Below are 17232 nucleotides of genomic sequence, written 5' to 3'. Positions count from 1 at the left end.
GAGAGAGAGAGAGAGAGAGAGAGAGAGAGAGAGAGAGAGAGAGAGAGAGAGAGAGAGAGAGAGAGAGAAGGAATCCAAGCATAACACTACAGAAATCCATCAAACCACAGAGGAAAAAACTAGAGAAGAAAAAACCAGAACTACAAAACAACCAGAAAACAAGTAACAAAATGGCAGTAAGTACAAACTTATCAATAACTACTTTAAATGTAAATGGACTAAATACTCCAATCAAAAGACATAAGGTGACTGAACAGATAAAAAAAGCAAGACCCATCTATATGCTGCCTGTAAGAGACTGATTTCAGACTTAAAGACATATGAAGATTGACAGTGAAGGGATGGAAAAACATTTATTACACAAATGGAAGTGAAAACAAAACTGGGAAAGTCATATTTAAATTAGACAAAACAGACTGTAAAACAGAGACTATAAAAAGAGACAAAGGACACTACATAATGACATAGGGAACAATCCAACAAGAGGATATAACAATTGTAAAATATTTATGCATCCAACATGGAAGAACCTAAATACATAAAATAACTATTAACAGACATAAAGGAAGAAATTGACAGTACTATAATAATAGTAAGGGACAACCCATTTACAGTAACGGATAGATCATCCAGACAGAAAATCAACAAAGAAACAGTGGCTTTGAATGACATATTAGGTATATTCAGAACATTCAATCCAAAAACAGAAGACTACACATTCTTTTCAAGGGGATATGGAACATTCTCCATAATATACCATATGTTTAGACCATAAAACATGTCTCAATAAATTCAAAAAGACTGAAATCATGTCACCCATCTTTTCTAACCACAATAGTATGAAACTAGAAATCAATTACAAGAAAAAATCTGTAAAGAACACAAATACATTGAGGATAAATAACAAGCTACTGAACAATGAATGATTCAACCAAAAAATTAAAGAGGAAATAAAAAAAAAATACACGGAGAACATGAAAATGAAAACACAACAGTCCAAAATCTTTGGGAAACAGCAAAAGCTGCTCCAAAAGAAAAGCTTATAGCAACACAAGGCTACCTCAAGAAACAAGAAAAATCTCAAGTAAACAAACTAACCTAACACTCAAAGGAGCTAGAAAAAGAACAAACAAGGTCCAATGCCAGTAGTATAAAGGAAATAATAAAGATTAGACCAGAAATAACTCAGAGACTTTAAAAACAATAGGACAGATCAATCAAACCAGGAGCTGGTTCTTGCAAAAGATCAAGAAAATTAATATACCTTTAGTCAGACTCATCAAGAGAAAGAGAGAGACTCCAATAAATAAAATTAGACTCCAATAAATTAAAATTAAAACAAAGAAGGAGAAATAACAACATCACAGAAATAAAAAGGTTTATAAGAGTATTATGAAAAATTATATGCCAACAAATTGGACAAGCTAGGAGAAATGGATAAATTCCTTCCAAAACTGAATCAGGAAGAAAGAAAATTTGAACATACTGATTACTGGCAGTAAAACTGAATCAGTAATAAAAAAAAAAAAAACCTCCCCAAAACATAAGTCCAGGACCAGATGGGTTTCCAGGTGAATTCTACCAAATATTTAAAGAAAAGTTAATACCTATTCTTCTCAATTTATCCAAAAAAAATAGAAGAGGAAGGAAAGCTTCCAAATTCATTCTACTATGAGTCCAGCATTACTGTCATACCAAAACCAGATAAAGACACTACAAAAAAAGAAAACTAAAACCCAATATCTCTAATGAACATAGATGAAAACCTCCTCAACAAAATATTAGCAAACTGAATCTAACAATAAATAAAAAAATCATTCACCACAATCATGGGGAATTTATCCCAGGGATGCAAAGGTGGTTCAAAATATTCATAAACCTATCAACATGATAGATCATATTAACAAAAGATTAAAAACCATATCTCAATAGATGAAAAAAAAGCATTTGACAAAATCCAGTATCTGTTATGATAAAAACTCAACAACGGGGATCCTGGGTGACTCGGTTGTTAAGCACCCAACTTTGTCTCAGGTCATGATCTCGTGGTGCATGAGTTTGAGCCCCGTGTCTGGCTCTGTGCTATCAGCACAGAGCCAGAAGCCCACTTTGAGTTCTGTGTCTCCCTCACTCTCTGCCCCTCCCCTGCTCATACTCTCTCTCTCAAAAATAAACATTAAAAAAAAAAAATCTCAACAAAGCAGGTTTAGATGGAACATATCACAACATAATAAACACCATATATGAAAAATCCACAGTTAGCATCACACCCAATGGTGAAACATTGAAAGATACTCTCTAAAATCAGGAACAAGACAAGGATGTCCACTCTCACCACTGTTATTCAACCCAGTATTGGAAGTCTTAGCTGCAGCAATCAAATAAGAAAAAGAAATAAAAGGCATCCAAATTGGTAAGGAAGAAGGAAAACTTTTACTATGTGCAGATGACATACTATACATAGAAAGCTAGACTCAACCAAAAAACTACTAGAATTGCCAAATGAATTTGGTAAAGTCACAGTATACAAAATATAAGGAAATCAGTTGTATTTCTATATACTAACAGCAGAAAAAGAAATCAGGGTGTGCCTGGGTGGGTCAGTCAGTTGAGTGTCTGAATCTTAATTTTGGCTCAGGTAACGATCCCAAGGTTGTAGGATCGAGCCCCATGTCAGGCTCTATGCTGAGCGTGGAGTCTGCTTGAGATTCTCTCTGTCCCTCTCTCTCCCTCTGTCACTGTCCTCTGCTCGTGAATGCTCTCTCTAAAATTAGTTAATTAATTAAAAAAAAGAAATTTAAAAAAGAGAAATTAAGAAAATCCCATTTACAATTGCACCAAAAAGAGTAAAATACTGAGGAATACACTTAACAAGGAGGTGAAAGACTACTCTGAAAACTAAAAACCAATTATGAAAGGAAGAACTGAAGATGACAAAAATGGAAACATATTCCATGCTCATGGATTACAAGAATCCACACTGCTAAAATGTTTATACTACACAAAGCAATCTACAGAGTCAATGCAATTTGTATCAAACTAACAACAGCATTTTTCACAGAACTAAAACAAAGAATTCTAAAATTTGTATGGAACTACAAAAGACCCTAAATAGGCAAAACAACCCTGAGAATGAACAAAACTGGAGGTATCGCAATCCCACATTTCAAGATATACTCAAAGCTATCCTTATCAAAATAGTGTGGGTACTGGCACAAAAACTGACACAAAGACCAATGGAACAGAATAGAGAACCTAGAAATAAACCCACACTTATATGGTCAATTAATCTATGACAAACGAGGCAATATATAATAGGAATGGCACCTGGCTGGCTCAGTCAGTTAAGCATCCAACTCTTAATTTCAGCTCAGGTCATGATCCCACGATCGTGGGATCCAAGCCCACTGTAGGGCCCACTACTGAGCGAGGACTGTTTAAGATTTTTTCTCTCTCTCCCCGCCGTGCCTCTCCTATGCTCTTGCTCTCTCTCTCTCTTTCTAAAATTAAAATAAGTTTTTTTAATTAAAAAAAACCAGAATATGCAATGAGAGAGAGAGTCTCTTCAGTAAACAGTGTTGGGAAAACTGGACAGCTACATGCAAAAGAATGAAACTGGACCACTTTCTTATACCATACACAAAAATGAATTCAAAATGGATTAAAGACCTGTGAGACATGAAACTATAAAACTCCTAAAAGAAAAGATAGGCAGTAGTAACCTCTTGGACACTGGTCTTAACATTTTTATGGGTCTGTATCCTCAGGCAAGGGAAACAAAGGCAAAAATAAACTATTGAGACTATACAAAAAATAAAAAGCTTTTGCACAGCAAAGGAAACAATCAACAAAATAAAAAGACAATGCAGTGTATGGGAGAAGATAGTTTTGCAAATGATATATCCAGTAAGTGGTTCATAATCTAAAATATATAAAGAACTTCCTACAACTGAACACCAAAACACCCCACAAATAATCTAATTAAAAAGTGGGCAGAGGACCTAAGAAGACATTTTTCCAAAGAGGACATACATGTCCAAGAGACATAAAAAGATGTTCAACGTCATTATCAGAGAAATGCAAATCAAAACCACAACGAGGTATTACCTCATACTTCTAGAATGGCCAAAATCAAAAAGACAAAAAAATAGCAAGTGTTGGCAGGGATGTACAGAAAGACAAACACTCATGCACTGTTTGTGGGAATGCAAGCTGGTGCAGCCACTGTGGAAAACAGGATGGAGGTTCCTCAAAAAATTAATAATAGAACTACCATATGATCCAGTAATTCCACTACTGGGTACCCAAAGAGAAGGAAAACACTAATTCAAAAATATATATGCACTCTTACGTTTAATGCAGCATTATTTACAATAGACAAGATATGGAAGCAATCTAAGTTTCCATCCATAAATGAATGGATAAGGAAGATGCAGTATATACATACAATGGAATATTACTCAGCCATAAAAAAGAACAAGATCTTGCCATTTGCAACTACATGGATGTACCTAGAAAGTATGGTAAGTGAAATAAGTCAGACAAAGACAAATAGCATATGCACTCACATGTGCAATTTAAGAAAACAAAACAAAACAAAACAAAACAAAACAAGACAAAAAAATGGACTCTTCAATACAGAGAGTAAGCTGCTGGTTGCCAAACAGGAGGTGGGTGAGGGGATGAGTAAAACAGATAAAGAGGATTAAGAGTACACTTATGATGAGTACTGAGTAATGTATAGAATTATTCTTTATACTGTACACCTGAAATTTATACTTCAATTTTAAAATTAAATTAATTAAATAAAATAAAACTATTTAAAAAAGAGATTTGCCCTATTTGTTCCAAACATTCTTACTGAACACCTATCAAATGCAAGACATTATTCTAGGTGATAGGCATAATAGTGAACGAGGTCCCTGCCCTCAGGGAATTTACATTCTAGAAAAGGGGAAAAGATAAATAATATAATCTTAGAGGGTGATATGTACCATACAAATTAAAATATGGCAATATTAAAAAGAGTGGGTGGGGAACAGGGGAAGAGACAGGTATCTCTATAGTGAGGTAATGGAAGGCCTCTCTTACATCAACATAACTGATAACTAATGATGAGAAAGAGCAGAGGAAGAAGACTCCAGAAGAAAAAACAGCAAGGCATCAAAGAAAGAATGATCTTAACAGAGTGAAGAAACAGAACAGAATGTATCGAAAGCGGAATGAGCCTAGATTCAGAGAATTAGTTAGAGTCTTAACTGAGTATAAGAGAGAGCCATTGTAAAGTTGTAAGTAGGGGAGTGACATTTTCCAATTTTTAATTTTAAAAGACTACCAAATTTTGTGGCAAACAGATACAAAAGCATTCAGAGTAAAAGCATTTTGGGGAGATCAGTCAGCAGTTAGGTGGTCTGCAGGGAACGAGGGTGGCTCAGTCGGTTAAGCATTCAACTCTTGATTTTGGCTCAGGTCATCATCTCACAGTTCGTGAGATCTAGCCCTGTGTCTGACTCTGCACCTGTCAGTGAAGAGCCTGCTTAATACTCTTTCTCCCTCTCTCTGCCTCTCCCCAGCTCACTGCATACACACTCTCTCTTCCTCAAAATAAATAAATAAATAAAACTTTTAAGTATTTTATTTTTATTATTTTTAAAATGTTTATTTTTGAGAGAGAGAGAGAACGTGCAAGCAGGGGAGGGGAGAGAGAGGGAAACAGAATCTGAAGCAGGCACCAATCTCTGAGCTATCAGTACAGAGCCCAATGCGGGACTCAAACTCACAAAATGTGAGATCATGACCTGAGCCAAAGTCGGCACTTATAGACTGAGCCACCCAAGTGCCCCCAAAAAACTTCTTAAAAAAAGAAGTTAGATGGTCTGAAATAGGGTCTGGAAAAGGGGATGAGTGGATGAATTTGGGATATATTTTGGAGACAGTTACCAATAGGGCTTAAGACTAGAGAAAATAAGAAAGAGGAATAACTGTGACCTGATTAAATGTATGAGAACACCACAACTGAGGAGAAAAGTGTTCTAAATCAAGATTTCTGTTTTATTCTGAGATTCCTACAGGCAGGATGAGTTACCCTGGAAGCAGATTCCCATATACAGTGACTCTTGAACGTGGGTTTGAACTGTGCAGGTGCACTTATAAGTGGACTTTTCTCATAAATACAGTCCAGCACTATAAATGTATTTTCTCTGCTTTATGATTTTCTTAACAACATTTTCTTTTCTCTTGCTTACTTTATGGTAAGAATACAGTATGTAATACACATAATAAAAAATAGGTATGTTAAGCAACAGTTTATGTTACTGGTAATGCTTAATGGTCAACAGGCCATTAGCAGTTAAGTTTTGGGGGAGTCAAAATTATACATGCATTTTTGACTGTGCAGTATGAGGGGGTGGTCAGTGCCTCTAACCTCACATGGTTCTAAGGTCAACTTTACCTCAGAATTTAAATTAAAAATATTTTAAGTGTTTAGAATACAGGCTAAAAATGTAACAACTGTCATGTGAAGCATTCCAAAGAAATGTTAGTTGATACAGAGTTCAAAGACTTTGTTTATGGAAAAATAAAATACATACTGACCCAGAGCATGCAAACAAAAATGATATAAAATAATAATGCAAACTCTATCCCTATCATGGTCTTGAGTTGTTTTGTTTCTGTTTTAAGTTTAAAAGGCATGTGTAGAGAAGAAACCATTTCTCCCCAAATATACTGTCTGAGATCTGAAATGTAAATTCTTTAGTTTAAAACCAAGGCACTCAATATGTCCAAAAGCAATAAAAATGAAAATACTAGGGGCACCTGGGTGGTTTAGTCACTTAAGCGTCTGACTCTTGATTTTGGGTCGGGTCATGATCTTACAGTTAGTGAGTTCGAGCTCCGTATTGGTCTCCATGCTGACAGCATGGAGCCTGCTTGGGATTCTCTCCCTCTCTCTCTTAAAATAAATAAACTTAAAAAATTTTTAGTTAAAAAAAAAATTAAAATACTAATTCCAGCTAAACCTACAGAATTAAAGGTATTCAGGTTTGTGGTAATTCACAAAATTACCACAAAAATTTTTTTTCATGCCTTCTGGACCAAGGTAAGATTGCCCTTTCAGGTCCACTTGTTCTAGTCCACAACATACTTTTATGGTTTATAATCTAGAAAATGTATGTATTCTAAGGCAGGAGAGTTCAGAATAAATATATCAGCAATCTGAACAAAATGGCTATATCATCCTAAAGGAGATATCTCCCTAAAGGCTATATCTCCCTAAAGGAGAAGCAAGGTGGACCAAGGAACCCAACAGAAATAGAGCCAAAAGGTTGAACTCAGTGCTTTGTTCCACTTATTAACTGTCCAATATTTCCTATTCAATTGTGCAGCATCTGTGATACATCTATTATGCACTAGACAATCTAAAATACAGTTGTAAAATAGGACAGAGCTATCAACTGTTGTTATTTTTGTTTTCTTCAACCTTCCTGATAAGTTTTCAAATTCTAGTACTTCCTTTAAAATCAAGAAAAATTCTGGGGTGCCTGGGTGGCTCAGTTGGTTAAGAATGCGATCTCGGCTCGGGTCATGATCTCACGTTCATGAGATAGAGCCCCACATTGAGCTATGAACTGACAGTGTGGAGCCTGCTTGGGATTCTCACCCTCTCTCTCTGCTCCTGTCCCACCCCCAAAATAAATAAATACACTTAAAAAAATCTTTAAAATCAAGAAAAATTTAGGAACAATCTTAATTTTGGATCCTCCATCTTCAATCACTACTCTACCTTCTATTATAACTAAATTATTCTCTTTTAAAAATATTGGTTGTTAGTCAAGTATTTTTAGCCTATCGTGTGTCCTTAGGTTTTCATTTTAGTCATTTATTTCTCATTCCTTTCCCTATATTCCGTGACAATATACTTTATCTCTACTGCCTAGTTGTACCTTCTTCATCTTCCTTGGCCTTATCTTCCTCTTTCCTGAAAATTAACTCTGAAAAACCTTCAAGGCTCAGGCTTAGGCCCTATCCATCCCTGTATCTTCAATCAGTTATTCACAAATGATGAGCCATAAAATTAAATCTAACTCAGATCTCGAGTCCCTGATCTAAATATCCAACTGACTACCCTCCACAATCACCTCCTGCCTTAACATATCCAGATTCAAGTTATGATCTCAAAAACCAATGCTGCAAAATATTTTCTTTTGTCCCCTATCTCAGTGAAGAGTGGCCACCATCCACCCAGTTACATGATCTAGAAACCTAAGACTTCATCCTTCACCACATCCTTTACCTCTGTCCATCATTATGTGCTCCCATTATATGTCCCCATACATTTCAAACAACTCCTACATCCATCTTCTTGTTTCCATCTCCACTATTATCACTATTACCTAGTCCACGCCTATCCTTTTTCAAGGGGATCAGTACAGTAGCCTCTTATTGGGGCCTTTCAAATCTACTCTCCTTCCCACAAATTCAGTCACTCTTCCCACTGCAGCAAACGTGGTCTCTTAAAAATTTAAATCTTTTTTTTTTTTTAATTTGAGAGAGACATGTGTGCACACACACATACGTGTGAGTGGGGGAGGGGGGAGGGAGAGAGAAGTTTGGGGGGAAGGGAGGGAGATCCCAAGCAGGCTCCACACTCAGTGTGAAGCCTGGCAAGGGGCTCAATCCCACGACCCTGGGATCATGACCTGAGCCAAAATTAAGAGACCGACACTCAAATGACTGGCCACCTAGGTGCTCCTGCAAAATTTAAATCTTATAAAGTTATCCTAAGTAAGTCCTGCTTAAGACCCTTCAGGGGCTTCTTAACTTTTTTAAGTTTATTTATTTTGGGAGAATGAGAACACAAACAGGAAAGGAACAGAGAAAGAAGGAAAGAGAATCCCAAGCAGGCTCCATCCACACTGTCAGCACAGAGCCCACTGTGGGACTCAAATTCACTAATGGTGAGATCATGACCTGAACCAAAATCAAGACTTGGATGCTTAACCAACTGAGCCACTGAGGTGAAGGGGGTTCTTTCTGCTCTTGGGTAGGATAAAAGTCCAAATCCAACAAAAGGTCTGCAGGTTCCTGCACTGTCTGGCTCCAATTTATCTCTAGTCTCATCTTATTCCATGTTTCCCCCTCACTCTACACTTCATTTATAGCGACCTCCTTTCATTTTCTAGAACATTCCACACATGCTCCTTTCCATCACAGGGCTTTTGTGATGCTCTTCTCCTTTTCTGGAATACTTTTTTCTCCCATGTGGCAGCCATAATAATGCCCCCCACCATGTCCATGTCCTAATTCCTAGAATTTGTGAATATATTACCTAACATGCCAAAAGGGACTTTGTGGATGTGATTAAGGATTTTGAGATTGGAAGATTATCCTGGATTACCCAGGTGAACCTAATGACTTCACAAGAGTCCTTATGAGAGAAAGGTAGGAGAGTCTGTGAGAGAAGGAGATGTGACAATGTAAGTAAAAGGTCAGGGTCACAGAGAGATCTGCAGATAAAGCAAGGGGCACTAATGAAGGTAGGTAGTCAGCCTCTAGAAGCTGGAAAAGGAAAGGAGGTGGACTGTCCCTTAAAGCAACAGAAGGAACACACCCTAGTCAACACACCGATTTTAGGACTTCTGGCCACCAAAACTATAAGATAATAAACCTACGTTGTTTTAAGTCACTGGGTTTGTGGAAATTTTTACAGCAGAATTAAGCAACTAAGAAACCCACCTTCACCACTGAATGACATATTTCACTGATTTCAGGTCAAATGCATTTTTAAGACTCCCCTGAAATCCTTAATTGAGGCAAATCCCCCTTTTATACATTATCAAGGTATCCTTTAAATCACCAAAGTTGTAACTGTATAATTATTTACATAATTGATTATTTGACTCATGCATTCTCCCTTATTTAGATTGAAGCTCCACAACACTAGGAACTCCATCTAATTTTGTGTACCTAAGTACCTGGCAAAGTACCTGGCACATAGCAAGTACTCATGGATTTTTTAACCTGCTGTCCTCTACCCATCAGTAATGCCATTTTGGTAGGTAACCTATGGAGGGTCTTTTCTCAGCCATCTTGCTTGGCACTAAATGGGCCCTAAATCTGAAGAGCAGGGAGTTTCTTCAACTCAAAGAAATTTTCTTCTATTACATATTTGCTTATTTCCTCTCTTCAGTCCCTTTGTTCTCTACTTCTGGAATTTCTATTAGATGGATTATTAGAACTTTTGTATACCCCAATTCTTTGTGCCCTTTATGCAGCATTCCAGAACTAGAATTATTCAACTTTCAGACTGCTAATCTGATCTTCAGCTGTATCTACTCTGCTTATCAGTCCATTTATATGTAAATTCTATATATAATCAATGAAATCAGAACACAGAGATTTCCAATTGATCCTTTTACAACAGTCAGTTATGAACTAGCCTCTCATCCTTCTAAAATATATTATGTTTAATTTCTAAATTATATTGTGCTTGTTCTGCAAATTCAATTTCCTTTGAGTATTAAGTCATTCACGATGTGGGTTTCCTTAAATATTTTGTAATGCTAGTTGTACAATATGCCCTTTTACCTATCTGCACACACTGTATCTACTTATTGCAGCCTCCTCTGCAAATTTTGTGGGAGGATCTAGATGTGGTTTGGGTAGGGTGGGGTGGCAGTTTTTTTGTTCTTCACTAGGAATTCCAGCCCCTCTTTAGACAGTCAGTAGCTTTCCTGGAGCACTCTTCTCCCTGGAGCACTTAGGAAGACTTAGCTGGTCTGAGTGCTGTTCATTAATCGGCCTGACCACTGAAGAACAGAATTTGTAGCAAGAAGCAGTTCTTTGATCTAAAAAAACAGAAGTTCTTAATATAAAGTCCCTAAAAAAGTTTTGGGAGTTCTACAAAATCCCAGAAATTACATACAAAATTACTTTTCTTATGTGCATTTTTCTAAGTAGAAGGTTTATAGCTTTCCTACAATATCCAAAGGGTTCTGTGACTCTAAAAAAGTTAAGAACCAATGCTTAAGGATTTAGGAAGGAAGATTTTTAATGTAAATCTGAGGGTTTTCTTTTTTTTCAAGTTTTCTGTGTTTTCTTCCTCTCAAAAATAGTGCTAGCTTAGTAAGAATGTTAACTAGTGGAGCTGGTTGACCGAGATTTCATTATATTTATATATGTTATGATAAAGTCATAAACAAATGGGATGGAACCATCTTCAAAAAGGATAAGAGAGAATGTTATATTCACAAAATAACAACGAGCTACTGCAGGAGAACTTATCAGAGGTTCTTTTTTTTTTAAACTTTATTTATTTTTGTGACCCAGTATGTGATCTATCTTGGAGAATGTTCCATGTGCACTCGAGAAGAAAGTATATTCTGTTGCTTTGGGATGCAGAGTTCTAAATATATCTGTCAAGTCCATCTGGTCCAATGTATCATTCAGGGCCCTTGTTTCTTTATTGATCCTGTGTCTAGATGATCTATCTATTGTTTAAGTGGAGTATTAAAGTCCCCTGCAATCACCACATTCTTATCAATAAGGTTGCTTATGTTTGTGATTAATTGTTTTATATATTTGGGGGCTCCTGTATTTGCCGCATAGACATTTACAATTGTTAGCTCTTCCTGATGGATAGACCCTATAATTATTATATAATGCCCTTCTTCATCTCTTGTTACAGACTTTAATTTAAAGTCTAGTTTGTCTGATAGAAGTATGGCTACTCCAGCTTTCTTTTGACTTCCGGTAGCATGATAGATAGTTCTCCCTCCCCTGACTTTCAATCTGAAGGTGTCCTCAGGTCTAAAATGAGTCTCTTGTAGACAGCAAATAGATGGGTCTTGTTTTTTTATCCATTCTGATACCCTATGTCTTTTGGTTGGAACATTCAGTCCATTTACATTCAGTGTTATTATTGAAAGATATGGGTTTAGAGTCATTGTGATGTCTGTAGGTTTCATGCTTGCAGTGATGTCTCTGGTACTTTGTGGTCCTTGCAACATTTCACTCACAGAATCCCCCTTACTTAGGATCTCTTGTAGGGCTGGTTTAGTGGTGATGAATTCCTTCAGCTTTTGTTTGTTTGGGAAGACCTTCATCTCTCCTTCTATTCTGAATGACAGACTTTCTGGATAAAGGATTCTTGGCTGCATATTTTTTTCTGTTCATCACATTGAAGATTTCCTGCCATTCCTTTCTGGCCTGCCAAGTTTCAGAAGATAGATCTGTCACTAGTCTTATCAGTCTCCCTTTATATGTTAGAGCGTGTTTATCCCTAGCTGCTTTCAGAATTTTCTGTTTATCCTTGTATTTTGCCAGTTTCACTGATATGTCATGCAGAAGATCGATTCAAGTTACGTCTGAAGGGAGTTCTCTGTGCCTCTTGGATTTCAATGCCTGTTTCCTTCCCCAGATCAGGGAAGTTCTCAACTATGATTTGTTCAAGTACACCTTCAGCCCCTTTCTCTCTCTCTTCCTCTTCTGGTATCCCTATTATACAGATATTGTTGTACTTGATTGCATCACTTAGTTCTCTAATTCTCCCCTCATACTCCTGGATTTTTTATCTTTTTCTCAGCTTCCTCTTTTTCCATAATTTTATCTTCTAATTCACCTATTCTCTCCTCTGCCTCTTCAATCCGAGCTGCTGTCGCCTCCATTGTATTTTGCACCTCATTTAGAGCATTTTTTACCTCCTCATGACTGTTTCTTAGTCCCTTGATCTCTGTAGTAATAGATTCTCTGCTGTCCCCTATACTTTTTTCAAGCCTAGCGATTAATTTTATGACTATTATTCTAAATTCATGGTCTGTTATATTGCTTAAATTGTTTTTGATCAATTCATTAGCTGTCACTACTTCCTGGAGTTTCTTTTGAGGAGAATTCTTCTGTTTCGTCATTTTGGGTAGTCCCTGGAGCGGCGCGGAACTTCGGGACACTTCCCCTGTGCTGTCTGGAGTAACTTGTGTTGGTGGGCGGGGCTGCAGTCAGACCTAATATCTGCCCCCAGCCCACCACTGGGGCCACAGTCAGACTGGTGTGTACCTTATCTTCCCCTCTCCCAGGGGTAGGACTCACTCTGATGTGGTGTGGTCCCTGTCTGGGCTACCTGCACACTGCCAGGCTTGTTGTGCTGCTTTGATGGGATCTGGCCTATTAGCCGGGGTGGATCCACAGGTGCACAGGGGTGGGAGGGGCAGGCTTAGCTCGCTTTGCCATCGGTGGTCCCCTGTGGGAGGGGCCCTGCAGCACCAGGACGGAAGAAGAACTGTCGGAGGGATGGATCCACAGAAGCACAGCGTTGGGTGTTTGCATGGTGCAAGCAAGTTCGGTGACGGGAACTTGTTCCCTTTGGGATTTTGGCTGGGGGATGGGAGAGGGAGATGGCACTGGCCAGCACCTTTGTTCCCCACCGAGCTGAGCTCTGTCTTCCAGGGCTCAACACCTCTCCCTCCCGGTGTCCTCCCGCCCTCCTGCTCTCCAAGCAGAGCTGCTGACTTTTAACATTCCAGAAGTTAAGTCCCGCTGGCTATCAGAACTCACACAGTCCGGCCCCTCCGATTTTGTAAGCCAAACTTAGGGGCTCTGCCTTGCTGGGCAGGCTGCCCCTCCACCCTGTTTATTTATTTTTGAAAGACAGAGAGAGAGAGAGAGAGAGAGAGAGAGAGAGACAGAGGGCAGGGGAGGAGCAAGGAGAGAGAGAGAGACACAGAACGTGAAGCTGGCTCCAGGCTGTGAGCTGTCAGCACAGAGCCCAATGAGGGGCTTGAACTCACGAGTAGTCTCAAGATCATGACCTGAGCGGAAGTCAGGCGTTTAACCAACTGAGCCACCCAGGAGCCCCTCCTTGAACCTATTAGAGGTTCTAAAGTCTTAAATAACTTTAAAAATACTCGCACTTTCTTTTCATTTGATATTCTTATTAATGAAGGTATCCTCTAAACCAACAAATGTACTGAATGGCTGAGACATCTGACCCAAATAGTGATCGTTCAAGGGAGAGACAAAATATCAACTTCAGAAATAATTAATGATCAATGTTCTAAGGAAAATAATTTAGAGTACACTACACATCTTGTTAGTCTTTGCACATCCAGTACCTGCTGGATAAATATTTAGTGAATCAATAAAGAAATGGAAAAATGATTTAGTTTTAACCTAATATTTTAAGAATTATCACTTCCTTAGGAAGATTTTAAATGATTTATAAAGTAGAAAGATAGCAGAACTAAAAAAAGACAAATATAAAAGCTTATGCTAATAATATGGTAAATGCAACACACAAAAGTAAAATACCTAAGAATCCTATTGAATCAAAAGCAGATTAAATCAACTTTTCAAAAACATTATCACAAAGATATCTTTGTGTATCTATTAGGTAATGGTTTTGTCATTTGTCAAAGACTTATTAGGGGAGCAAAATGATATTTTGGTCTCTACATTTTAAAATCTCCAGAGAAAAGATAAACAAGATCAAAAGAAAAGAATAAAAATCATAAAAAAATGGTAAAGAGGGCCCACAAGGAAAATTCAAGAAGCTCTGGTGGTTCTAACAAAACGAATAAAATATGCAGTAACTACCTTTTCATATATTAGAAAAAAAGCAGGGGCATCTGGGTGGCTCAGTTGGTTAAGCATTTGACTTTGGTGTAGATCACGACATCATGGTTGGTGAGTTCCAGCCCTGCATCAGGTAAACTTGAGCCCTGCTTCAGGTGAGCTCTGCTTCTCTCTCTCTCCCTCCCTCCCTTTCTCTCTGTCTTCTGCCCCTCATGGTATTCTCCCTCTCTCTCTGCCCCTCGCTCACTGGTACCCTCAATCTCTCTCAAAAAAAAAAAAAAAAAAAAAGGCAAACCAAAGTATTTCTATTATTGTATGAAAGGTTAAACAAAAGTTTATATATGCCTTCTAGCTAAGAAAAAGCAGGGGCAAACATAAGAAAACCTCTCTTGAAAAGACTGAAGAGCTATTAATGTTGAAAGATGATAAAAGAAACAAAGTCATCTCTCTACATCTAAAATTTTTAAAACTGAAAAATTAAAAAGGTTAAACATTTTTCTGCCTGTAGATGGGGCTTAAACCAGATTTCTCGTGAGCTTTTTCAGTTCTACAGTCTGATGTATGGAGAAAAATGTCCAACTCCTTTCAACGTAAAAGAGTCCTAAGTTACTACGCATAGAGAAGGAATTTTTCTTTTTTGACCTGCGAGGTTTCTAATGGTCAATGTTATATCCCAAGATCCAATTAAAACCAGCAGTACAACCACAGTAAGGAACAAAATAAACATACCTCCTGTTCTTCCATTACCAATCTGCAGAGCAGGCTGAAGGCTTCTTTCATTTTGCAATAAATGAGGCAAATGATAATAAATGCTTGGCACTTGAAGAGATTTTTTGCTTGTTAACTCCTTTAATAGCTTTAGGGTATTATCTAAAACAAAAAAGCAAAATTAATGCACAGGGTCACCTTACTTACAGAAATTGCTGATTTCGCAAATACAGCAGTAAAAATTTATGAGAATTAGAACTAAAGAATTTTCTTTCCTGATTTCATACTCTGGTAAACAAGATCTCCCTTTAAAATGAAAAAGACACTTCTTCAGCCAGAGTCTCAGAGTCTGATGCTGACAGCACTTGAAGGAAGCTAAAAAGGTCAGCCAAAGTACCAGGAGAAGGTAGAAGGCTTTCATCACTTGCTATTGTAATGGTTCAGAATTTAGGCCCTGCAGAACACACACTAATAAACATGCTACCCGTTGGGGTGCCTGGGTGGCTCAGTCGGTTGAGCGTCCAACTTCAACTCAGGTCATGATCTCACACTTCGTGAGTTCGAGCCCCACGTCGGACTCTGTGCTGACAGCACAGAGCCTGGAGCCCGCTTCAGATTCTGTGTCTCCCCCTCTCTCTGTCCCTCCCCTGCTCATGCTCTGTCTTTCTCTGTCTCAAAAAAAAAAAAAAAAATTAAAAAAAAATTTTTTAAACATACTACCCGTTTATGAAAACATAGTAAGCACATTCACCACCCATAATTTTCTCTTTCCTTATGCTATTCTATTTTACCAAATTTTCAAATGGAAGATATTTTTTTCAAAGAAATTCAAGTACAATAATTTAAACAGCACAATTTAAGACAGATCCTAACTTTCAAATCATTTTCCAGTTTTTCTTGGAGGAATTAATGAATCTTTTAATATAACATGAAATAAAAACTCTGATCTGGTAGGCAACATTTTAAAATCCCAACAGTAATTTAACATTTTAAATATGGAAGTCAGCAATAAGGACTTAAAGCTTCAAAAAAGATTTCATGTGAAGCAATATGAAGACTCCATTAAAAATATAAGAACCAAAAATTCACCAAAAACTGCAAATGACTGTGATATGTTTCATGAAATTAATGTTTAATCTTATAAGTAAAGAAACAATTATAAATTACAAGGCACCAATTTCAATCTGTCAAGTTAGCAGATCAAATAATGCTATTAAATTTTGGTGATAATCTGATACATGTTACAGCTATTCAAGACAGCATCAAAAACCCTAAAACATTTCTGTCTTATTACTCAATCATTTCCCTTTTAGGAATTTTACTTTCATGCTCTCAATAAATATTTAGCGATCATCTACTTTGTCCCAGCCACTGTGTCATGTGTTTGGAAATCAACAGACATTAAAACATAGATCCTTGTTTTTAAGGAAGTCATAATCTAATAAAAGTAACTTAAGGGCTACCAGAAATGTGACCAAGTTATACATAAAGACATCCATCACAGAGTTATAAACTAGGGAGAGAAAATAACACAGAAAAATCTTATTTGCCTAATAGTAAAATTGTTTAATATATTATGGTATATGGTTAACTGACAAAAGGCCATTAAAAACGGTACTTTTGAAAAATATTAAATGACACAATAAATGCTAATAGCATAATTTCAAAAGTAAAAATCAGGCTATAACAATTACAATTTTGAAGATAAACTTGCATGGAAAAAAGACTAGAAGGAAATGAAAAAATGTTAAGAGAAATCACTTGACAGCAGGCTTATGGGTGATTTTTTATTATCTATTCCATTCCATACTTTTAAATGTTATTGTGCCACAACACAAATTTCACAATCAGGAGGGGAAGACAGAGCATGAAAATTCAAAAGTAAGGTAATGTAGTGGAGTGCCTGGGCTGGTTAAGCATCCAACTTTGGCTCAGGTCATGATCTCACAGTTCAAGGGT

General features: G+C 37.3%; 1 protein-coding gene across 4 annotated transcripts in view; it reads right to left on the bottom strand.

Annotated features, from left to right (window-relative positions):
* The window catches only part of MGAT4A (alpha-1,3-mannosyl-glycoprotein 4-beta-N-acetylglucosaminyltransferase A), a 115531-nt gene that overhangs the window by 54982 nt on the left and 43317 nt on the right, over window positions 1-17232 (bottom strand). For all 4 annotated transcript variants that reach the window (XR_007462169.1, XM_049651390.1, XM_049651392.1 and 1 more), the window contains exon 4: window positions 15295-15435. Coding sequence is in view for 3 of the 4 variants with exons in the window: in XM_049651390.1 (XP_049507347.1) it covers window positions 15295-15435 (141 nt within the window). In the remaining variant the exon portion in view is untranslated. The remainder of the gene's footprint in view (window positions 1-15294; window positions 15436-17232) is intronic.

Source organism: Panthera uncia (genome assembly GCF_023721935.1).
Source record: "Panthera uncia isolate 11264 chromosome A3 unlocalized genomic scaffold, Puncia_PCG_1.0 HiC_scaffold_11, whole genome shotgun sequence".
Lineage (NCBI taxonomy): Eukaryota > Metazoa > Chordata > Mammalia > Carnivora > Felidae > Panthera > Panthera uncia.
This window is presented reverse-complemented; position numbering and strand designations above follow the sequence as displayed.